Source organism: Bos grunniens, chromosome 9 (genome assembly GCF_055505025.1).
Source record: "Bos grunniens cultivar Pamir isolate PY7600 chromosome 9, Bosgru_T2T1.0, whole genome shotgun sequence".
Taxonomy (NCBI): domain Eukaryota; kingdom Metazoa; phylum Chordata; class Mammalia; order Artiodactyla; family Bovidae; genus Bos; species Bos grunniens.
In genome coordinates, this window is record NC_141173.1 from 15,568,778 (window position 1) to 15,593,605 (window position 24,828).

A 24,828-nucleotide genomic window follows, 5' to 3' on the forward strand; every position below is an offset into this window, starting at 1 on the left:
AACAGACTCTAAATTCATCTGATATAACATCAACACCACTCCTGGGAGCCACTTAAGAAGCAAAAATGCTCCAAGTCTGGTTTGCACAGTTGAATGTCATCTAAATTTCCTCCGACCACTGTAGAAAACACTCTTTTTCTTTCATTTTTTAAGGTAAGTATCATGTCTATGAATAATCCTCCTTCAGTCATCCTAAGAACTTCCTTATCAACCATTTTCTCTTTTTTCCTTGCTTTACTGAGCTATAATTGACAAATTAAAATCATATATATTTATGGTGTACACGTGATGTTTTGATACATGTAGACATTGTGAAATGATTACCACAAACAAGATAACACCCATCACCTCACAGAGCTATCATTTTTTATGTGGTGAGACTATTTAAGATACACTCTATTAGCAAATTTCAAGTACACAATATAGTATTAACTATAGTCATCATAATGTACATTAGATCTCCAGAACTTATCTGGCATAACTGAAACTCTGTATCCTTTGTCTAATATCTCCCCATTTTGCCCTCTTTTTCAGCCCCTGGCAGCCACCTGCTTCCAGGAGTTCAGTTTTTTTGAGATTTCATACATAAGTGAGATCATGCAGTATTTCTCTTTCTGTGCTTTGCTTATTTCAGGTGGCATGTCCAGGTTCAAGATTTATCCATGTTTTGGGAAATAATAGCATTTCCCTCTTCTTTTAAGACAGAATAATATTCCATTATATATATTAAACATATATTCATATATAAAAATATCACATCTTCTTTATCCACTCACTCATGGGTGGACAGTTAGGTCTAACCAAGTCATTTTCTCTTAGAAGTAACATATACCTAAAATGGGATGAGGCAGATTCTATTCTGGCGACCTCAGAAGGGCTAACACTGAGCCATCTGCAGAACTTTGTGCTGCAAATTTTATTTTTTTTACTTTCCATTTTCAAAGCTGCAGCAGTTATTGCTGCTTCCCTCCATGGGAGGATGGCCGAGAGGACCTGTGGTCGCTTTCACAGACACACGTGTATGACTTGCCTGAACATGTACTTGTCTTGCTACTTTCTAACAGGCCCCACAACTGTGGCTCATTTGAAAATCCATCTGTGCTGAAGGTAACCTAAGCCTCTTGCTTCTACCAACTCCACCTTGCTAGAGACATCTTCCTTCATCACCATGGTCTTGGGCGTGCTCTCCTGAGTTTATTCTCTTCTCTCCCACCACAGGGTTCAAGTTTCTTCCTTCCTTTCTTTCTTCATTCCTTCCTTCCACTCTCTGTCTCCCTTTCTCTTTTGGCTGAGATGTCTGCACCCAAAGTCTAACTTTCCAAAACCGTTTTATGTTCCATCAGCTGTGACTCCTACTCTCAGCATTAGTGACAGGAAACTGAGTTGTAGGTACAAGGCTGTAATGGAAAAAGGACGAATAATTTCCTGAAAACCTTCCTCACTCTCAACATGAGGGTCCTGGGTTGCCTCACCACAAAGCTGGATTCACAGATTAAAATGTGAGACTGAAAAACACTGTCCTTCCCACCCCTCACTTTCAGGGAAGCAGTGATGGTGGGGATGGCTGCCTGGACCACCAGCTCAGAAGAAGCATGTTGATGGGGTGGGCACTGACCACCCAGCGAGTCTGCATGGAACCCATGCTGAATCACGTGCCAACCCAACGTGGCTTTCGTAGTAGCAGTGGCAAGGGAGGCAGCCCATCATTACTTCTGTTTTTTTTTTTTTTTTAATTGGAGTATAGTTGATCTACAATGTTGTATTTAATTTCTGTTATACAGCAAGGTGACTCAGTTATACATATATATTCTTTTTCATATTCTTTCTTATCATGGTTTATCATAGGACACTGAACTATATTCAATATCCATTATTACTTCCTGACTGTGATATTTTTGGTTTTGTTGACTAATTGTATAGACCGATTGGTCACCCTTGCAATATCATTGTGGTCCTTTATTATAAGACAAGAATTCAAATAAAACTAGAGTGCCAGTCTCCAAAGAGTCAGAAGAACATGTATAAGTGCCAGCAGGTCCCAGGCTCCCAGAGAATAGTTTTCTCTTTGACCTCATTTTCTCATAAATTCAAGAGTAGGCAGTAGAGCAAATAAATTTCATTGGCAAATCATCCAACATTTGGTATTATCTGGGCAAAACTTTGCTCCATCTCTTCTTTGGCCCAACTCTTCTGCCCCATGGTGTCTTGGAGGTGTTAAGGTTGGCAAATCAATGCGTGAGTGACAACTATTATAGCCCTGGCCCTCTCAGAGCCTGCTGCTAGCCTTATGTTTTGACTTGATTAGTCAGAATACAGACAACACTCAGACTGCTGTCTAAACTAGAAGGTGCTGAAGTCATTAGTGACTTGGTTCTGAGCAGCTCTAAAACCTATTAAAGCATCTGTGGTCTCCTATGAAAACAAATGTTTCTGTAACATTAAACAGAGCACAGAACTCACTGTGCTTCTCATCTACTTGTCATAGAAAAAATTGGGTCTCCTGTACTGATTTCCTCATAACTCAAGAACAGACCTGAGATCTGCCATAAAAAAGCAAAATTCCTACTAAGTTCCAGGTGCTATCCATCACAGAGGCCTGCAGATGGTATCTGAGTTCTAAAGGTGTAGAAAAGATGTCCCTGACCACATACAAAGTGCCAAGGGAATCAAGACTATTCTTAGAGTTACATAAAAGATGCCTCATAAAAAAATTTTAATTTTCAGATTTAATGCAATTTTCTAGGATTCTTGAATCTCTTTCCAATGAACCAAAAGTCGTTGGTTTTCAGAGCATGCTAAATTTTTTAAAATTTCCAAAATTCTAACAACTCATTTAAAGTCCCACCATTTTGTTTCATAGACCTTGAGATTGTCCTGGTGTCAGTTGGTCCACTGATATTAGCTTTTCTGCCTCCTATGAGATATGTGAACTCTGCCATTTCCAGCCACACCAACTGAACTTTGGGATAGGGGGTTAATTAATAGGCAATAATCATGTCGTTAGAGGCCATGCAAGAAAACTTACTCTGTCTCCTGGAGGGCCCATTGGTCCTGGTGGGCCAGGTAATCCTGGAGTTCCCTACACAAAAGGAAACAAGCAAGAAAACACTGTAATAAACTTCTTGTGTGAGGAAAGGAATTCATGTCCTTCTCCAAAATGTTTGGCAGAAAAGTCAGGGGACTCTGAGAAGGAACAGAAACTCAGTACTGAGCGCAGAGCCAGCCTGAGGGCTAGACGCTAGCTCAGTCAACAAGCCCAGACCTGACTGCACAGCCCCAGCCTGAAGCCTCAGACCAGGCGACGGAATGGAAAATGGCCAGGCTTCTGCTCTGCGGCTTAACCTTGGTTCACCTTCTGAGGCACTACAAGGGCAACTTTGCAAAGAACACTTGACGAGTCAAGAAAAGGCAAGGTGAAGAACAACTCACAGTCCTGCCTGGAAGTCCTGGCTCTCCGGCATCGCCCTTCATTCCCTGGCGACCCTGGAGCAAGCAGTGGGAAAACAGGTCTCAGCATTTTACAGAAATTAAGTGAAAGGGAAGACGTGAGTCATTCCTGAAATCTCTATCACTTCATAAATCCAATGAAGCATATTTGTGAAGGGAGATGAATAAATTATTTTGGGGACTGATGCTCACTTTTTAAACTACAAATGCTGTTATAATTTCCATTTATCATGTTGTGGGATCATTTTATGTAATCATGGGATAATATGCCTTTTTTAAAAGAACCCAAGTTGAAGGGGAAACTATTTTTATTATTTAACATATTTAATTTGGTGTTAACTGTAATGGAGAGTCAATGAAATGTAACATAATTTTGTTCTGTATAACTACATGCTAAAAGACACTTGTTAATAGGCAAATCTGAATTAAAGCTGATAATTTAATAGTAGTAATAAGAAAATAAATAGAAATAAAGCTCCCCCAAACTCCCCTGGGGATGTACGAAGCTAAAAGTAGATGCATTCAACCCTGTTCCTGTTTTACAGCTGCACTGAGAGGTACCAGGGTCTTAGTTCCCTGACCAGAGATTCAACCTGTGCCCCCTGCAGTGGCAGCTCTCAGTCTTAACCACTGGACCCCCAGGGAAATCCTGCATTCAACCGTTTTGAGTGAAAAAAAAAAAATCCAATTCCTTCAAATGTTTCATTTCTAGCTATATCTGATATAGATTATTTTTTCTTTAAATGCAAAAAAAAAAAGGTCTTCAAAGGGAGCTTAGACTTAAAACTATGTAATTATCTGGATTCTTATTCATATGCTGTATTTGTTTTATCTTAAAGTATAGAAAAAAGTAGTTAAATAAAACACCAGCCTTAAAAGGTAAGACACTTCTCCTAAGTTCAGATTGGCATTTGGAATAAAACAAATTTTTATTGAAGTAATGACCTAGATAAATAAGTCATAAATATCAGACAGAACCCTAGGGCCTGCCACAGACTCAAAGCCATTTCAGAGTTTTCAGGATATTAAAGGATATTTGCATTACTTATTAAAATAATTTTTAAAGGTCAAAGAAGTAGCAACAATTTTTCCTACATAGTTACATATTATTACATATGCTATTTACATATCTGAAATTACAGTCACAGGAAGTCATCTCAATGACTAAACTTGTTGAGTTTTCTGAAAAAACACTTGAATTTGGCAAAATAGAGTAGAAAATGTTCCAGTTAAATTCAGCATTAATCCACCATCCTCATTTCATACAGAAAGCCTTTGTACTTACTTGTTCACCGGGAATAGAGAGGCCATTGGGTCCCTGAGGGCCTGGAGGACCCTGGGGCCCAGGAGGACCTGTATCTCCACGAGGACCGGGGGGGCCCTACATACAGAACAGAGAAACAAGCACAGAGTCATAGACTGCCCTTCCAGGGCTGTCTTCACAACTCTCAGATACCAATCAGAATCTGCAAACGTTTGAGAAATCGCCCCATCTATTGGGTTGACCAGAAAACCCAAACGAAGTTTTTGGCTAACCCAATATAAAAGTATTTATTAATGTCATCCCTTTCTTCTTTTGACTACTCACTAAAAGAATTGGAAAGTACAATAAATTCACAAGAGCACTTAAATTTCCCAACCTACTTTTACATGGGAATAGGTTTCTTAAAAAGTAAAATACATCAAATATATTCATATATCTATAGTCCTAGATTCATTCAGAGATCAAAACTCAAAATTCACTAGATCTGATTTCTTTTGAGCTGGTCCTGATTCCTCTTAGACTTGGGCTGATTTCTGGGACTAACATATGTCTACATCAGGCAAGGAAAGAGCAGGAGCTTCTTTGCAGGGTGTCCAGGTAGAAAAAGACAAACCTGGAGTCAGACAGCCCTGGGTCAGCACCCCAGCCTCACTTTCCTGAGTTAGCTTAATGACAGTATGACAAAAACTACACATCGCCTTCATAATACATCCCCCCAAGATGCTGGAGTTGTCTTACGGAGACAGTTTTGAACCGGCAGAAGAGGCCAGTGACCCCCAGCGAAGGCAGATGTGGCCGGCTTGGCTCTTTCTCTGAGAGAGATGAACCCTCCTCAGCTCCCTCTAGTGGGACTCTGCTCCTTGAAGGGGGTCTTCCAGCTGATGGCCAGGTCTCCCCCTCTGCTTCCCCATATGAGAGCAGAGCCCTTAGGTGCTTCTATAGATCTCCCATGGGCAGTTCCCACTTCTGTGACATCCCTGTACATTCCTTTATCTGACTAATCTAATCTACCATTCTGATATCTAGAGGCAAGACAGAGATCACAATATATTGCCTAAGGCTCACTAAACTTGAATCAATTTGTTTAAGGGCACATTACCCTGTGAGCGGAAATTTGAATAACGAGACTTCAACATATAGGTGAAAACGTAAATGCACTCTAAAATATACTTACAACTGCCCCACTGACACCTCTTTCACCTCTCGGACCTTTAGCACCAGGTCCTCCCTAAAATACATAGTAAGAGAACATTTTAGGGTGAACATAGAAAACTAGGAAGAAGCTGATACATAAAAATTGCTTTAAGAAGCAGCACATACTCCAGACAACCAATACTTCTACGGCTATTTATGAAATATGGAAATAAATACTTTCTATCATACAAATGTGTGGGAAAGGAGAATTTCAAAACATTCTTAAGGATCTAATTTTTATATTCTAATCTTTCCTTAATTGTTAGCAAATTTTGAAGCTGATTTGAAAATTTGAGGTTTACTTAAAAAAAAAAAAAGCATTACTTTAAATACAATATTTAAGCATTTCTAAGGGAAAAAATCTATTTTGGAATTATATGAGTGTATTCTTCAGGCAAAATAACATGTAATAACAAGACTCTCTCAGAATCTCACAACATGTAATTTAGTAACAGGAATTCAGAGACCTGTTCACTGAACAAAGAGGAAATAAACATGGTACTGATATCCAACAACGTTATCTTACAATTAGGAAAAAAATTCCTACTTCTCAAAAACATCGAAGTCACATCCAAGCTATAATTTTATGATTATAAATATAAATCAGGTAAGTCACTATTAATTAAAGAAAATAAATGATGTTAATTCCAGATATATTTGGATTCCATATATGAGGAGCTGGTTTGTAATTAACCTAAAATTAATTTACATTATTTGTTAACAACCATGTACAGTAAAATCTGGTGTTCTGAGGCTCTTTAAACTGTTTCTATGTTAATTAACCCATATTCTTAAAAGAGGTCAATAAAGCTTAGTGGTACCACTTCCATTCTGAAAAACCAGCCCAGGTCACATGTGATTGATCAACAAGATCTAACACTGTACTCTTCAGTGTTTTGCATTGCATTTTATTGGTCTCCCCTCCACCCCATGGAAAGACCTGGTCAGTCTTCTCACTCAGGTTATTCCTAACCCCAACACTCACCCAGAGTTTATGATATCATCACATACATAAATTATCCTCTATATGTTATTCTATGATATGCTTGCTAATAACATACATATATCCTAGGCTCTAAAGTTTTTTTGGGTCAGCTTCTCAATCATGGCTCCACACATAGGTACAAGAAGCTTTCAGGAAATGTAAGGAATTTTCAAAATCATGTAATTAAAGAGAGAAACCCAAATCCATATCTTGAAAAGCTCTTGAATGCTAGCCCATATCATTCATTCTCATGTGAGTAGAGAAATGTGTTCAAATGCTTTCAGATTTTCTTCTGGATTTACTCCAGTTCAGATCTCAAGATGTGCCGTGAAAATGGTCTGCAATTCATCTTGTTCTGTCCTACAACACACCAGTGGCTAGAAGCATTTTATGTGCAACACACTGACCAAAGGATGATTATGCCAAAGATTTAACTGGAAATACTAGAAGGACTACTGGAGTCTCCTTACTGCAGGGCCGGGGGGTCCCGGAGGTCCAACGCTGTCCTGTGTACACGTGCAAGCGTTCGGAAGAGCTGGGCATTTTGCTTCATCTCTCTGAAATTTGGAAAAGAATATTTATCTCTGAATTGAAAGTAAACATAGCCTCTTATCCGCCACACCCACTTATCTTATACACACAAGGAAATCTATTTCCCAACTTAAAAGAATAATTTTTAATTATGATTACAAAGTCTTCGCCCAATCTTGCTATGCCCCTTTATGTCTTTACAAGTTTTGCTTTAGGAAATCTCACGTAAGATATGTTTACAAAACCATCATCGGGACCCCTGGTAAATTAATCCAATTCTCTCTAGTCTGGTATTAGAGAAATGCTGAGTGTTTCAGATATGGATGCCCATTTCATTCAGAATAAAATTTAAAATCCCTTCCACAGCCTATAGGCCTTACACAGTCTGCAAAACAGCACCCCACCACCTTGCCCCCCCCTCACTGCCCACCACCTCCCCTCTCCTTCACTCTGCCCCAGCCCCTCTCATCCGCTTCTTGCTTCTCAGATGTTCAGGGCAGCTTGTGGCCTTAGGGCCTTTACACTTACAGTCACCTCTGGTTGGAATGCTGTTTCTCCATTATCCACATTGCTTGTCCCCTCACTTCACTCAGGTCTCTGCTTAAATCTCACCTTCTCCCTGAGGGCTGAGGGTACTCACCTGGCTACCTGTCCTTGTACCCTGGTTTGTTTTCTATGACTTTTCACTCGATAACATACTTATTAACTCCTCCTCTTCCTCTGCCTTTCACTAGAATATTCCCTTTCACTGCTGTAACCCCAGCACACAGGATACTGCCTGGCTTATAACAGGTGTTCAGTAAGTATTTGTTGAGTAAATAATGCACACTTATTTTGTGGGTGTGTGCAGCTCACTGTTTGCCTAGAACTTCAAATCCATCTTCAGCATTCAACTTTGTAACCATCACCACCTACACAGATAATATGCGGGAAGGCCATCACTCGAGCATTTCTACTTAGACATCCAGAGAGGTATGATGGCTGATCCTGTAAAGGATTTAATAAGCATTTACTGTAAAATGCTGGTATTTTACAAGCAATAGGAGGACTCTGCAGTACATGGGTTTATCAGACATGCTGATTAAAGCAGGACTTTTCTGACTATGCCTAACCACTTTAGCTGTTAGGGAGAATTTCCAGATGTGGCCCTCTACATTCTTGACTTTTGAGGGAGGGGTCCCAGCCTGAGCTGCGGTCGTTAATGAGCACGCACACCACGTGTGTCCCTGGCTCCATCCTAACATGCAGCTGCGAGGATAGTTCCTCTCCCGGGCCATCCTCATCCACATTTCTTATTCCTTGAATACTAATAAAACCATGACAAAATTTCATTCTGTTTCACTTACTCTGGAGGGAATATCACAACATCTGTCTCTACTGGTCCACACCGGACTGCAGACAATATCAAAATTCTGGATTTGGAACTGTAAACAACCAACAGCAACGTGAGCTAAAGATGCGTGAAGAACATTTCATATTAACATTTCCACATTTTAACCTCTGCCAACTTCTCACACAGACTCTCTAGAGGGTCCAGGCAATGAGAGCAGTGTGATCCTTACCTCCTAAGAACAAAAACACCTATGCCTCAGAGAAAGGGACAGTAAAGCAAAATGCATATGTGATAATCCCACTTCTGATTCATTTCCTTGGCTAAAATGAAATGTCTCATTGAGGTTTTTCTTTTTTAAGAGAACATTGATTTCTTTATATCCTTAAAAATGATGAGTGCACTTAAATCAGAATTTTAATTTGAAGGCTACACACATTTAAATCAACTTTTAAGAGTCTACCTCTGTTAAAAAAAAAAGTAACATTTTAAAAAATTCTTCACTTATTCTTAAATTGATGCTCTGTTTCTTATAAATTCTTACCTAGGGGCTAACTAATAATTTCATGTTTACCTTCAGCTTAACTATTTCAATATACATATATTTTCTATCTTTCTACACTTAAAAAACAGAGTTATTTGGATAAAAAAGAAAAGGTCACTTAGATATAGTCATTCTTTCCTTTATAAACTTGTTCTATTTAAATACTAAACCCAATATTCAATAAATGATTTTAATTGCAATTATATTATTTGCACTAAAAACTAGTTCTTCCCTCGTGGCTCTGAGGGTAAAGCGTCTGCCTGCAACCTGGGAGACCTGGGTTCAATCCCTGGGTCAGGAAGATCCCCTGGAGAAGGAAATGGCAACCCACTCCAGTACTCTTGCCTGGAAAATCCCATGGATGGAGGAGCCTGGTGGGCTATAGTCCATGAGGTCACAAAGAGTTGGACACGACTGAGCAACTTCAACTTCACATGGTGAAAGCTAAGAGTGTTTGCAAGTTCAAGTTCTACATTGAGGGTTAAAAATTTCATTTCTGAATAGAGACGAAAATTCTGTCCATGAAAGAAAGCTAAGCTCAGTGAAAGCAATTTTAAAAAATAATAGAAGGGCTTCTCTGGTGGCCCAGCAGTAAAGAATCCATCTGCCAATGCAGGAGACACAGGTTCAATCCCCGATCTGGGAAGATCCCACATTCCATGTAGCAACTAACCCCATGCACCACAATATTGAGCCTGTGCTGGAGAGCCTGGGAGTCGCAACTACTGAGCCCATGTGATGCAACTAGAGCAGCACATGCCCTAGAGCCCGTCCTCTACCACAAGAGAAGCCTCGGCAACAAGAAGCCAAACGCCACGACCAGAGGGTGGCCCCCATCTGTCACAGCAAGGGAAAAGCCTAATAGCAACGAAGACCAAGCACAGCCAGAAATAAACAAGTAAAATTATCCTAAAAAATAATAGAAGCCAAAAATAGTAGTCTTGCTTTCAGAACAATGTTATTATTAATCAACATTTATTATGAACTTAGCCTGGGACAGTGAAAACCTCAGGTTTTAACAGTTTATTACTAAATAGCATTGTAAAAGGGTTGGCAAGCCCCCGCCTCAAACAAGCCAATGACAGTTGTGAGGCGGCTGCCACCCTACACTCATCTTCCTTCTGAGGCAGGCCTGACCCCTCTGTGAGGGAGCGTAGCTCTGTGACAGTCACAGCCAGAGTCCACAAATGCAAAATGTCCTGAATGCACAAAGCTGTGTCAACAGTTCCTACTTTTGAAGAGCAAAAAAATGAATTCGTTTACATTTCACTGATTCTCCTGGCAACGGTTTGTGCTGTACTCTCCAGTTTGATTCAGTTTCAAGTCAACTACATGATGTTCTCTGCTGCCCTGACATCTTAATTTGCTTCTAGCAGTAAAGCACATTATCATGTTTTGTCAGGAGCATATTACCTCAGTGTAACTTCCAGTGTTTCTATCTAACCAAGATATAAAACAATTAAAAATATCATCGAGGGAAAAGAAAAAGTACCAATTACTTTGAAAAATGTCATTTCTATCTTCATACAAGGTACCAAGAAAAATAAAACTGTGTTACTTACTGTGGCTGACTTCCTCTCCCCTTTAAGCAGTTTTCCAAGAATTTCATAACCGTCAGTGGTGATATTTCCAGCTTCCTTGATATCCTTCTCTACAATCTCATAGCAGTCGATGTAAATCTTAACACTTTTCGAGGTCACTACGATATGAACCTAAAAAGATCATTCGTTTCCATTATAAAATTTCTGCCCAGAACAATATGGCTGACTTCTACATATATCAGATCACACATTAAAAAAATGTGTACTTAAAGCTATTTATGAAATTAAAAGACGTATGCTCCTTGGAAGAATAGCTATGACCAACCTAGACAGCTTATTAAAAAGCAGAGCTTTTTAGCAAAGCTTATTAAAAAGCATTACTTTGCCAACAAAGGTCCATCTAGTCACAGCTATGGTTTTTCCAGTAGTCATGTATGGATGAGAAAATTGGACAATAAAGAGAGTTGAGCACCGAAGAATTGATGCTTTTGAACTGTGGAGTTGGAGAGGACTCTTGAGAGTCCCTTGGACTGCAAGGAGATCCAACCAGTCCATTCTAAAGGAAATCAGTATGAATATTCATTGGAAGGACTGATGCTGAAGCTAAAACTCCAAAACTTTGGCCACCTGACGTGAAGAACTGACTCATTTGAAAAGACCCTGATGCTGGGAAAGACTGAAAGTGGAAGGAGAAGGGGACGACAGAGGATGAGATGGTTGGATGGCATCACTGATGGACATAAGTTTGAGTAAACTCTGGGAGCTGGTGACAGACAGGTAGGCCTAGCATGCTGCAGTCCATGGGGTCACAAAGAGTCAGACACAACTGAGCGACTGAACAGAAAGCTATTCTCATCCCAAATCAAGAGCCTTGAACTAAAAATTCAAGAACCAGGCTGCAGTGTCAATGTCATTTAACAACATCAAATTAAATGAACCACTTGAAGAGGAACTAAAAAACCTCTTGATGAAGGTGAAAGAGGAGAGTGAAAAAGTTGGCTTAAAACTCAACATTCAGAAAACGAAGATCATAGCATCTGGTCCCATCACTTCATGGGAAACAGATGGGGAAACAGTGGAAACGGTGGCAGACTTTATTTTTGGGGGCTCCAAAATCACTGCAGATGGTGGCTGCAGCCATGAAATTAAAAGACGCTTACTCCTTGGAAGGAAAGTTATGACCAACCTAGATAGTATATTCAAAAGCAGAGACATTACTTTGCCAACAAAGGTCCGTCTAGTCAAGACTATGGTTTTTCCAGTGGTCATGTATGGATGTGAGAGTTGGACTGTGAAGAAAGCTGAGTGCTAAAGAATTGATGCTTTTGAACTGTGGTGTTGGAGAAGACTCTTGAGAGTCCCTTGGACTGCAAGGAGATCCAACCAGTCCATTCTGAAGGAGATCAGCCCTGGGATTTCTTTGGAAGGAATGATGCTAAAGCTGAAACTCCAGTACTTTGGCCACCTCATGTGAAGAGTTGACGCGTTGGAAAAGACTCTGATGCTGGGAGGGATTGGGGGCAGGAGGAGGAGGGGACGACAGAGGATGAGATGGCTGGATGACATCACTGACTCGATGGACGTGAGTCTGAGTGAACTCCAGGAGTTGGTGATGGACAGGGAGGCCTGGCGTGCTGCGATTCATGGGGTCACAAAGAGTCGGACACGACTGAGCGACTGAACTGAACTGAACCTCTCTGAGTCTCAGTCCTCCTGCTATTATACATTAGTATAATTTCTTATTTTCCCCACTATGTATTCTTCCTGAGATGGCCAGAGATACTATAGTAGATGAGATGACTCTTCAAACAATAGAGAGCTTTTCAAAAAAAAAAAAAGACTGACAGATGCAGAGAACAAACTTGTGGTTACCTGTGGCAGGGCAGGGGGGCAAAACGGGTAGTGGATTAAGAGGTTTGTATAAAATAAGCTACAAATATATACTATACAATGTGGGGAACATAGTCAATATTTTATAATAACTATTAAAAAATAAATTATAGCAAGTGAACTATTCAAATACAATTAATAAATTGTTATACTCTGAACAAAGGAGCCTCGAATGTCTTCCACTGATTTTGCTAAATTCAGTTTTTAATTTTTTAGTCCAGAATCCCTGCCAACTCATTGGAAAAGTCCCTGATGCTGAGAAAGATTGAGGGCAGAAGGAGAAGAGGGCATCAGATGAGATGGCTGGATGGCATCACCAGTGCCATGGACATGAATTTAGGAAACTTCAGGAGATGATGAAGGGACAGGGAGGCCTGGCACGCTGCAGTCCATGGGGTTGCAAAGAGTCAGACGTGACTGGGCAACTGAACAACAGCAACAGTCCTTGCCAAAAAGATCTTACACACCATGCAGATACCTAACATAGGAAAGAGCTAGGTTGTATCTTTTATAAAGAATCAGCTCTGGAAATCAAATTCAAATTCAATTTCCTCATAAGAAAACAAACATGTTGATTTATTGTTGTTGGATATGAAGATATTCAGAATCTTAAGAAATCTATTAGTACAGATAAATAATAAAACATCTATATTTCAATAATGTAAAGAATGGCTGCAGGCAATCTTTGGCTTTATAGTTATGCCCATAGTTTCCACTTATCACACAGCCCAAATACCCAAGTAAGCCCATGATGATTACTTTAAAAAGTTTGGCTCCAAGTTAAGGAACAGAAATTCCATTAAATGCTTTAGAGTAAATAAGCATAAGGACAGTCTCCAGAGATTTTTTTAACAGTAGATATTTTTTCCACATAGAATCACCACCAAAACATTAATTTAGTGCATCTATGAATTACATACTGCTTTTATTTAAAAGTGATATATGACTTACTAAAAATAATTTTAAATACCCCAGGGCAATCATCTAATACTGAATTCAAGATGAATGCCATATAGACATTCCCAAGGTATTTATTATCTAGTAAGAACTGAAACTTATTTATCAGATCTTATATGAACAATCTCAGAGGCTAACATTCAAAAGCTATTTGAAAAATCATAGTATCCAAAAAAACTATTTCAAAATCAAAGCTTTGAAGTTTTGAAACAAAATTATTCCAAATACACTTGCCACTCAATGCGAACCAAAAAGAAACACATGCTAAAAATATATTTTGCTACGATCTCTTCAGTGTGTTTTACTGCATGTTAAACACATGCATAATTAAATTTCAGATTGACTCTTCATCTGGGCACCATTGTCCCAAGTAATTAGGGACTATTTCCCAACCAGGAAGCATGTTGGTCACAGACCAGTAGAACGAAGCACGAACACTCTTGTCAACGCATCAACCCTTCCCAAGGTCTGCCATTCCTTATTTTTAATCTATTCTACCTTTTTGTCTTATTACAAATTTCTCACTCGAATCTACGTCATCTGTTACAATAAGATGGAGACACAGAACTTTTTCAAGATAATCCTCCAGAAGCAGCAGTTGTCTGCCCTTCCCCACATAAGCTCTTTTGGTCTATCCCCTCTCTCCCAAGAGCCTCCGGCATGTTATTTTCGCTAATTTGCTGCTTCTCTCAGAGAACTACTTGTTCTTATCTCAAGGACTGACGAACTTCAGTTCCCAAATTACATGGGAAATGAAAGAAGGGTGTTCCAAGTCCTTGGATCAGTAGCCAATAGAGACTGAACTTGGTACTTGAATGGATGCGATAAAGGAGAGTAGGTCATAAGAATGGGGTGGAGGAAGGAAGGAGGGGGGAGAAAGCATAATGAAAAAGTAGAGGAGGAACTAAAAAAATAGAAAGACACTATGAAAAAAGAAGGCAGAGAATTTGAAACGAGAAGAGTTTATGAGAAAAAGAGACAAGAGGCATTACATAAAACCTAAGAACACAAATACCTCTCTATAAAGGCAAATTAAGACGGGAGGGTCAAAAAACAAGTCTCCTGATATGCAATAATTAATGACTATCACTATAGATCTCTTAAAAAATACTGCCTTATTTTCATCAAGTAAAACTAAACATTCAATGAAAGTTGGAAATTAAAAAATAATAGTTCCTAGCCTAGACGGGGGGAATAGTTTGGGGGAGGATGGATACATGTATACATATGGTTGAGTTAGTTTGCTGTTCACCTGAAATTATCATAACATTGTTAATCAGCTATACCCCAGTACAAAATAAAAAGTTAAAAAGATAATAATAATAGTTCCTAAATGATTATCAGGTGGTTAATAGCAGGCTGAGTTTCCAATATCTTCAGTGGATATGGAAGAAAAATAAAATAGTCCTCTTTAGCAAGTTACTCAAAGGTAAGTTTATAATAGGCATATCAATGAGCCAAAAAAAGTTCATAAGAACTTCACCAGATTCAGCATCTATTATTGGACAAGAAGCAATTGAGGCTAGTAAAAACCTGTCAAACTAGAATCTTCTTTCCCAATAAGGCATTTATTTTCCTGCACTTTACCAGTAAAGTCTGTAACTTGTTGAGCAAATATGCCTTTATACTCAGAGATCTCTGTTTCTCCATCATTGGTTTTGTTTTGGTTTTTTTTTTGGTTTTTTTTTTGGCTTATCACTAATGTGCTCATTGGGCTTCCCTGGTGGCTCAGTGGTAAAGAGTCCACCTGCCAATGGAGGAGACACGGATTCAATCCGTGTCAGGAGCTCCCCTGGAGAAGGAAATGGCAATCCACGCCAGTATTCTTGCCTGGGAAATTCCACAGACAGAAGAGCCTGGCAGGCTACAGTCCATGCCGTCCCATAGAGTTGGACATGACTGAGTGACCGAACAACAATGATGTGCACTTTGAGGCCTCTCCACATCCCTTGCTATCTTCACCAAGAATCTGATTCATGAATAAGAAAACATTCTGGGAAGAAACCAGGATTCTTAGGAAGAGAATCAGCAAGAAATTCAGCTAAATCTACCTAATTATGGGGAAGTTCTTCAATTTTCACTTGAGAAATCAGATTGAATTGGAAATATTTGTTTTCTACATACGGGGACTAACTTTCTGAGCCTCATACTGGGGAAATTTTAAAGCTTGCGCAGCAAATAGTCTTTCTCCTGTTCATTTGATCCAATTGATGCAAAAATTCCACTAAAAAGTCCACTCATAACCAAGACTGTTCATTTCCAATTCTGCCAAAGTCAGTACTCTTATCTGTCAATTAATTGCCTGACAGCAAGTCTGTATTACCCTTGGATCTTAAAATTTAAAAATTAAGATCAAGAATAGATAATCCCCTAAGAATTTATCTTAGAAGTTTTAATAAAATGATTCAGAGAAGTTGTAAATGTGTTCACGCAGAAGTTAATCTCATAAACAGTTATCTTAATTATGTTGGTAGATAGTGATAACTTTTGGACTGACATGTTTGTAACTGTTCAATAAATGAGCAAGAGGAAGCAGCTTACTATGCTCTATAAAAGAAAAAATATTATCAACTAAATACAATCCACAAAAATTAAGCTTCTGAAACAAAATTCATAAAGGTTCAAAATAAAAGGTAGAAAAATAGGCGTACAATATTGTATATACTATACAACTCATATTCTAAAAAGACATTTGCATTGAATATATATTGAAATGTTAACAGTAGTTAATCTCATTAACTAGTAGATTAGTAGAAATATCATTTAAAATTTTCTTCTTTGAAAATTGATCAAATCCTCTGAAATAAGATATTGTTTTTAAAAGACATGGCTATGTTTCCACTAGTTTAACATACATTTTAATAAATAATAAATTAGTTTAAGTTTTAAGTCCACATACTTCTTTTATAAATAACCAGATAATCTTACGTTTTTACCTTATGAAAACTTCCATAAAATAATGCCTTCACTTCATCTGTGTCAAATGTAACAGTCTGCACCTCACCTCTTGTATCCTTGTTAAAGAATGATAATGTCTTGCTAGAAGCTGTAACCAACACATAATTGTTATTAAAATCAAATGCATGGAGATTCTATATTGAAAGTATTAACAATTAATTCTTGTTGAGGAGATCTCTAAAAAATTAATAATTCGGTTAAGATAAAATGTAATTCAAGTATTTACTGACCTATTTTTTTAAAACTTTAAACATAAAAGCATAATCAAGGAAAAAGATATATACGTACATACATAGACATCCAGAAGGTTCTTAAAGAGAAGGAAAACCATAATAAAAAATATGCATGCATGGGCCCTAAGAGAAGATAAAAATCCTTACGATCTGCAATCACACCAACTTGTGGTTTATAGTCTCTGTCTGTGATCTGCCAAATTGCAAAAGGGTCGCTGGGAGTTTCTGGGAGGAGTCTGAATAGTAATATAATTGTATATGAAGGAGGGAGTCCATTGGGATGTAGTTCTCTGTTGGATAAAGCAAAATTAATTAACTAATTAGTGAGGATTTCTCATCAGAAATAGATGATATTTAAAATTTTTGGACTAGAATCTTTTCATGACTAGTATTGAAGCCATTTATAATAATCCAATTATATTATAATAATCCTTTTAATAATACATTATTAGAAGGGGAAAAATTTAAGAATGAGACCTCAAAATAGCAAACACTAAAGACCCATTATGTAAGCAGTAATAGTTTATTTATAATCTGATAAAGTCAAAAAGTCTGGGAAACTGCCAAATGGTCTTTCATCCTACAGTTAATAAATCATTTTTTCTAGATACATAGATGATTATAAAACTATATAATGATTTTAGAGTGATAAACATTGTATCTACGGATGTAATTTAAAGAGCATAAATCTCACTAAATATATTCAATTTCCAACATCAGGGATATGAGATCATAAGTAAGATGGCTCAAGGTTTCAATTTCTCCCTCCCTATACACTTCCAAAGTCCTCCCTTAAAATCAAATAAATCAAATAAGCTCCAGAAGGTCACACGTTCCCAGAAACAAAACCAATAATATATGTTACGGCCACATACATGTGCAAATGTTTAGTGCTGATAAACGGATATGATTCAAGTTTCTTGGCTCTAAGGCTATTGAACATAAAATGTGGACCCATGCGTCCTTCTAGACTTGAGTCAATCATTATTCTAAGGGAACCTCTGAAATAGCCTGAGACCATTTAAGAACACTTTCTTCGTAAAGATAGGGAAAGGGCCTTGATAATCGGCCCATGGACAGAAAAGCAACTGCTCCACAAATTTGGACAGAGGCAGAGAACAGCTCTTGGGGTTTTGAGCCTCAGTGTCCCACAGTGCCGGCACTTCTGGAATATAACGCTGTCCTATGTTTGGGTTTTTTTTTTCGATTTTTATTGGCATATGCTTGATTTGCAATGTTGCTTTTGCTTCTGCTGTACAGCAAAGTGAATCAGTTATACAAATACATAAAGCCTCTCTTTTTTAGATTCTTTTCCCATCTGTACAGGCCGGGACCTCTACTCCACACTCTGAGATGCCCTCCTTCTTAAAGTGTATGTTCTGGGCAAGCTGACACAATGTCTTTTGTATGTTCGAAAACCAACCATCTTCATGATGAAGTGAAGTGAGAGTTGCTCAGTCGTATCTAACTCTTTGCCAACCCATGGACTATAGCCCGCCAGGCTCCTCTGTCCATGAAATCTTCGCAATATTCCACATTAAAAATAATATTGTCTCCATATAAAGTCATCAGTCACTTAGCCCATTTTTCTCCTTTTTTAGTTAATGAATGATTATGAAAAAATAAAGTATTTAATTGCATTTTATGCCTCTTTCAGCCACAAGATCTGACTTTTAAGAGGACAGTGGGCTGTCTTATGTGAAAATGTAGGAATCATAGCTTGAGGTGACAGAGTTAAACACTGGGTATTTAGGTTCACTGCAAAACCTAAAACTGCGAACTAGTATGGTTAACCATAAAAGAGTTAGGAACTCACAGTGTGGTCACACTACAACAATACAATCTGTGCTTCCTTACAAAAAATTAGCCTTGGTTTTAGTCTGCATTTTCCGTCAGCTTTCCCAGAGCATTTCAAATTTCAGGCATCATCATCTGACTCTGTCCTAAAGTTTCTGAAAACTTTATTTCTTGGTGTTCTTTCCCCTCCAGAAGGTGCCAAACACATATTTTGGTTATCAGAACCAGGTACAAACTTTCATCAAGTTAAATAACAACATCTAGAGCTGCCCAACAGGTCCCCGGAGCACCAGCCAATAAAAACTAACTGCCGCCTGTCGGATCACAGATCACTGATGGACTGCTGCAGTCTTTCATCTTCTGGAGTCAGAAGCTCTAGGAAGAATGCCTGATCCCATTCTGCACTGATTCCATCCAGCCCTTCTGCACCCACGGAGAAACGGTCAAGAGAAGAAGGTGCCTCCCTGCTTAAATAATCTCCCTTAGAAGAAGCATAACTACAGTCCTAGCCTTAAATTCAAAAGGATTTAGTAATCCATCACGTGGAAGATACAGGATGAGATTCTCAGAGTAGCAGGCTTGAGTACTAGTCTCCCATGTGACCTGATAAAAGACCCTTAACTCAGCTGTGGCGCTTCCCTGATGGCTCAGTGGTAAAGAATCTGTCTGCAATGCAGGAGATGCGGGAGACACGGATTCAATCCTTGGGTAGGGAAAATCCCCTGGAGGAAGAAATGGCAACCCACTCCAGTATTCATGCCAGGAGAACCCCAAGGACAGAGGAGCCTGGGGGCCTACAGTCCATGGGGTCACAAAGAGTCGGACATGACTGAGCAACTGAACATACACATCACACACACACACACACAACCCAACTGTACTTAAGGAAACTAAATCAGGTTATTCATATGACTTTTCTGACAATTCTAAAATACCAGAGTGATAAGAAATCAGCAAAGATTCTAAGACCCTCAAAAAAGCCTCCGGCCCACGGTAAGAAAGAGACCCTCCTGTTGTCAGACTCACACTGTAGGCTGGTTCACAAAGGCGTTCTTCTGAAGCCTGTAAGATGAGTGGCTGGGGAAAGAGCCTGACTCCAGGGAGACTCCTTGCACAGAAGCAAAATTCTTTTCTGTCAGATTGTACGCTTCAAGCATCTTAAAACCTTCATATCAGAACAGAAAATATTGAAATGAGGTTATCTGAATTATCTTATTGCTTAAATCCTGAAATAAATTAGCCCAAGAGTATGAACGCTTACCTGGTGAGGTGTAGCCATCCAAATAAATGAGAGGGCAACCTGCAACGCACAGCATTGTTTAAGTCCAAGGCACCAGGGAAAACTAACATTACACACGCACAGAAAGCGCCTGCATATGGACAGCAAGTAACCAAACTGTTCATTCATTCACAGAACATGACAATCGAACCTTTTCTAAGTAGTTTTGTGTAGATTTTCAACTTGTAGGAGAAATTATACTATTGAGCAGTAGTAACCATGTTTTCTGGACAGTCTCCAGTCCACCTGGAATTTCACAACGTTCTTAAGAATGGTAAGACAGAATTAAAGGGGGAAATTTATATATTTTTTTCGATGAATTAAAGAACTTTTCGCCCAGCAAACTTTAAATTTATGCAAGGGCAGGAGGAATTGATTGCCAGCCAGTCCTCTTCTCGGCCAAACGCTGGAGGCTCGTGCTCCTCACTGAACCATCCAGGGCAGGTGTGCAGGGGGTCCCAACCTGGGACCCAGAGCTGGGACAGGACAGGCTGCATGCAAGACTCCCTGGAATGGATGGAACAGCTGCTCCTCCCTCCCTGCGCACTTTCACTAGGGCAGCTCCATTCTGAGCTTCAGCGTTAATTTTTACAGCAAGCCATTAACATTTGTTTACTTCCTCTGCCTCTAACCAGAGTTCTGAGATTCTAATATAATGTTTAATAGGGGAAAAAAAACAACACTTAAAAAGCACAGCTCTGCCTGGGATTAGGGGTTTAGATGAGCCACTCAACTATCTCCTTAATCTAATACTCCAAAAATCAGAGTTCATGAATGGGGAGGAGGACAAATGGATTTAAATCTTTTGTCCTTCACTGCATCTCAAAAGTTAAACTGGAGGTCTCGGTATACCATGAATATAGCCAAAGAAACAAATGAGAACCAAGTGCATTTCTACGGGGAACACTCGCATAAGGCTGTTTTTTCATGGCTCTCTTGAGGCACAGATGTTGACAGAACAAATACCAATTGATTACTAACAGGGAAAACCTTCACCTCACAGAAATGCTTCTGTAAATGCATTTCTAAGTTGAAGATTCATTTTCTCAAATGTCACAGGCATTGAGATGGTGGGAAAAGGATATATACAAACATTTTATTTCCATACAAGGAATATTGCATCTTCAAGACTAAAAATGGACCTCTGACAAGCACACAGTCAGCATGATCTCAATAGGAACAGTGATTCATCAGGTTCTCAAGTGGTTTCCCAGGATCTATTTATGCACAGACTTGATCTTGGTTAGGATGAGGAATGGTCTACACAGTAGTTACTTTTCAAAACAAGTGAGACTATGGATCCATATGGACCATGACTTACTTGAAGTGGCAGTTTCACACACAAATGTGATGAGGTTGTCCTCGATCTTCTCAAAAGATTCAAAGTCATCCACGATGAACACATGCCGTTCGCTTGGTTTGCTCGCTATGTTGGCAAGTTCATTGTAGTCGACATCAGCCACACCAACTACAAAGACGCTGAACCCTGCAGAGCAATGTTTACAGAATTACACAAACTTTTATGGTCTAAACAATTCAAAATAAAATCTTATCAGAAATGATGCCAAATTTTCTCAGCTTATACATCAAGTTCTTTCAACATACTTTTTCCTGTTTTTTGGCTTATAGAATTCAATTAATTGGATTTCCTAAAATAAAATCTTAACAATTAAAAGGTGAACATTTTAATAACAAAATGGCTTAATACAGCACTCATTTCCTTCCACACATCCTAAATATACCCATTAATTCTGCAGATGTCTTAGGCAACATTAGCATTTTAAGCCGATTTGACTCAGAAACCAACAATAGGCCCATTTTAACTGAATTCCTGAAACTAATTTACTCAATAAACTCAGGCTCAAAGTCAGCACTTTGACCACTTTCAAAATGAAATCTACAACTCCCGCTGGCAATAAACTTTCATTTATTTAGGCTAACCCAAATAAACAAAGTTTTCACTCCAAAAGTTTAATTCGACAGCAGGAAAAATAGGCTATATAAAAAACTGGTTACATAATTAGCTAGAAACAAGATAACTTGAGGAGCAATCATTCATAACCCCAAAGTTAAATCAGCGAGGAGCCCAACATCTGAAGAAATCTGTTCAAAGTGCCTAACCACAATGGAAATAATTTATAAAAACATCAGTGCATAGAATGATCTCTATTGTAAGAAGACAGTATGACTTAGTATTAATCGTGACTCAGACTTTTAGCCAAAGACCCATACCTGTGCAGATGACAAACTCCATATAATGAAGTACTTTACAATTTAGACCACAGTAAATCATGCATAGCATAGAATTCTCTCTAAAATATGTCCACCTTGGACCCTGCTTGACGGAGTGAGGTTGTTAAAGCAAGCACTATAAAGATCTTGTTTCATCTCTAATCATCTGACATAACTAATTTGAAAGGCAGTGTAACATTCTTGCTACAGGCTTTCAGAATGTTTGATTGCCAGGATCTACACCAGTGACATCTCCCCAGACGCCTCTCCACTCCTTTGCAGTGAACCTTCCAGCAATCCGTTTGGGGCATGACTCTACCAGGTCATGCTAAACCTATGTCCCTCCTCAGAGTGGGCTGAACCAGCATCAAGATTTACTTCTGCTATAGCAGGAAGCCTGCTTGAGGATCATCCCATCACACTGCTGTCTGTACCCTTCCAACCACTACGGGGGACAGAGCCTGAGGCATGCGTGTCTTACACAAAAAATACACCATGTCTTTGCTGACCAATTATCCAACTGTTCCATGATTAAATGTAAAATAACATTAGAAGGGTATGGAAGAGGATAAAGTCAAAGAGAAACAATAAAGTAAAATCCATAATTTTGGTCTTTTGCAAGCATTTCTGGATGTTTGAAACTGTAAAATAAATGAGGGCAATCCCTGGGCGTCAAATGTATGCCTGTGTTTACCTGACTGCTGGATGACCAAAGCCGCCTTCTTGACCTCATCCTGCGACCGACCATCCGTGACTACAACCAGCACCTTGGGGACATTCTTCCTCATGCCGCTCTCCCAGGTCAACACCTTCTCCTTGATAAAGGTCAGAGCCTTGCCTGTAGAATGTGGCACAGAACATGTTTGTGTCTTATCAGTGAAAACTATCCAAATGCCTTTAGTCACACCCAACGGATAAGAATTTGAATGTTAGAGTTATACTCAGCCCATCACTCCAAAGGCTTTGGAGAGCAAAAGTCTAAGTACATGCTGATGAACAGTACCTGTTCTTGTGTTTCCTCCTCTGTACCGAATGTTCTGGAGGGCCCCCAGGGCCAGGGCCTTGTCGTTGTATGTGTTCAGCTTAAACTCAGACTTGACCTCGTCACTGTACTGCACAAATGAGACCTGAAGAGAAAGGCAGTTTGGTGGTGAGGGTAAGTCAGCTCTTTTTATGTTTCAATTTTCAAATGAGTCCTCTAGTTGCAGAATGGGAAGGAGAAGTGTATTCGACCTGAGGAAATATTATAAACACTTTATAGCTAATATTATAACACTGACTACCACTGTCTCACTAAATTCTCGAATTTCTGATCTTCATAAAAGTTTCAGTAATTGATAACTGATAAAGTACATGCACTGTATTTATTGTCCAGGATGTAAGAAGGGATACATGAAGCTAGAGAGCAGTGACATTCCAGGATTAGAAATGAGAATATACTATCTTGAGCTCAAATGTTGGCTAAGCAATTGTTTCTCATTTCTACTGACTCCATCTATTCTCCATGGTAACATAAAAATGGCACATGTGTGACAATAATCGTCACTCATCACAAACTCAGTGGCGGTGTGATTTAGTAGAAAGATTATAGGCTTTATACACAGGATCAATGGGATCAAAACTCTGCCGATTGATAGCTTTGTGACATTGGGCAAGTTCCCAACATCTCTGGGTCTTCATTTTTTCATCAGCAAAATGGAAACAATTATACTTACTTTCTTCAGGCGTTTTAAGGAAGAAGAATCATATATACTAAGTAGCTGGCACATGGAAGCTAATAAAATATGGTAGCTTTTTTATTCTTATATTTTATCAGAAATATTAATTTCTAAAAGGATTTTTAAAATGGCTTAGTTGCTGACACATTAAATTAAGAACATAACTAGCCTGACATTTTACTCATCTTGGGTTGGAATAACATCCACAGGATTATTTGGGGATTTGAAATTTAATATATTCCATAAAACATTGTTCCATAAAAGAAGACGTGATTTGTTTGCAGAATTATTTGTGGTTTATGTCAAAAGCTCTTATTTTCATAACATCTCTAAGATGTCACAATGAAGAGGTACAAACAGCCAAAATAAAGAAGAAAACTCACCAAGAGAAATATGGAAGGAAAGAACAATATTCCAAAAAAATAATAAAACCATTGTCTCTTGCCTTTAGGAATCAGTGATTTAGACAGAAGAGAAACACACAAATAATGACAATATAAAGTGGCATGGGCCACAACAGCAATACAAACAGAACCCTTCAGGAGTCTGGAACGCCTAAAACTATCAAGGAAACTTCTCCAGAAAGCGTGGAATTGAAATGGGTCTTCAAGGTCGCAGAATCTGAATTACAAGTAACAGAGCCACTGGTGCTGAGTGTCATGACAGAGGGGACAACAGGTCCCCAACCAGTCACTAATCATCCCTGGATCTTCTGAGTTAAGAGGGTAGGACAGTTACAATGCCTTTAACTTCCAGAACACAAAGTGATCTTTTGTGAAAATGGATCCTTGTCAGAAGTTTTAAGCAAGTTAGAGTTAGAATTCCCTAAATTCTTCAACAAGAACATCATCTAGCCAAGAGAATACCTAGAGGAATACTTATTTTTTCTATTCATTTTATCATTTACACCTAAGCCCTTCCCAAAAGT

The 24,828-nt window shown here is 38.8% G+C and overlaps 1 protein-coding gene across 3 annotated transcripts in view; it reads right to left on the reverse strand.

Annotated features, from left to right (window-relative positions):
- The window catches only part of COL12A1 (collagen type XII alpha 1 chain), a 117,668-nt gene that overhangs the window by 13,172 nt on the left and 79,668 nt on the right, over positions 1-24,828 (reverse strand). For all 3 annotated transcript variants that reach the window (XM_086316824.1, XM_086316821.1, XM_086316822.1), the window contains 14 exons: positions 23,186-23,309; positions 22,877-23,020; positions 21,272-21,436; positions 19,933-19,971; positions 19,698-19,836; positions 17,022-17,164; positions 16,620-16,729; positions 10,858-11,007; positions 8,768-8,845; positions 7,361-7,447; positions 5,886-5,939; positions 4,733-4,828; positions 3,430-3,483; positions 3,026-3,079 (listed from right to left, as the gene is read on the reverse strand). In XM_086316824.1, coding sequence (XP_086172950.1) covers positions 3,026-3,079; positions 3,430-3,483; positions 4,733-4,828; positions 5,886-5,939; positions 7,361-7,447; positions 8,768-8,845; positions 10,858-11,007; positions 16,620-16,729; positions 17,022-17,164; positions 19,698-19,836; positions 19,933-19,971; positions 21,272-21,436; positions 22,877-23,020; positions 23,186-23,309 — 1,437 coding nt within the window. The remainder of the gene's footprint in view (positions 1-3,025; positions 3,080-3,429; positions 3,484-4,732; positions 4,829-5,885; positions 5,940-7,360; positions 7,448-8,767; positions 8,846-10,857; positions 11,008-16,619; positions 16,730-17,021; positions 17,165-19,697; positions 19,837-19,932; positions 19,972-21,271; positions 21,437-22,876; positions 23,021-23,185; positions 23,310-24,828) is intronic.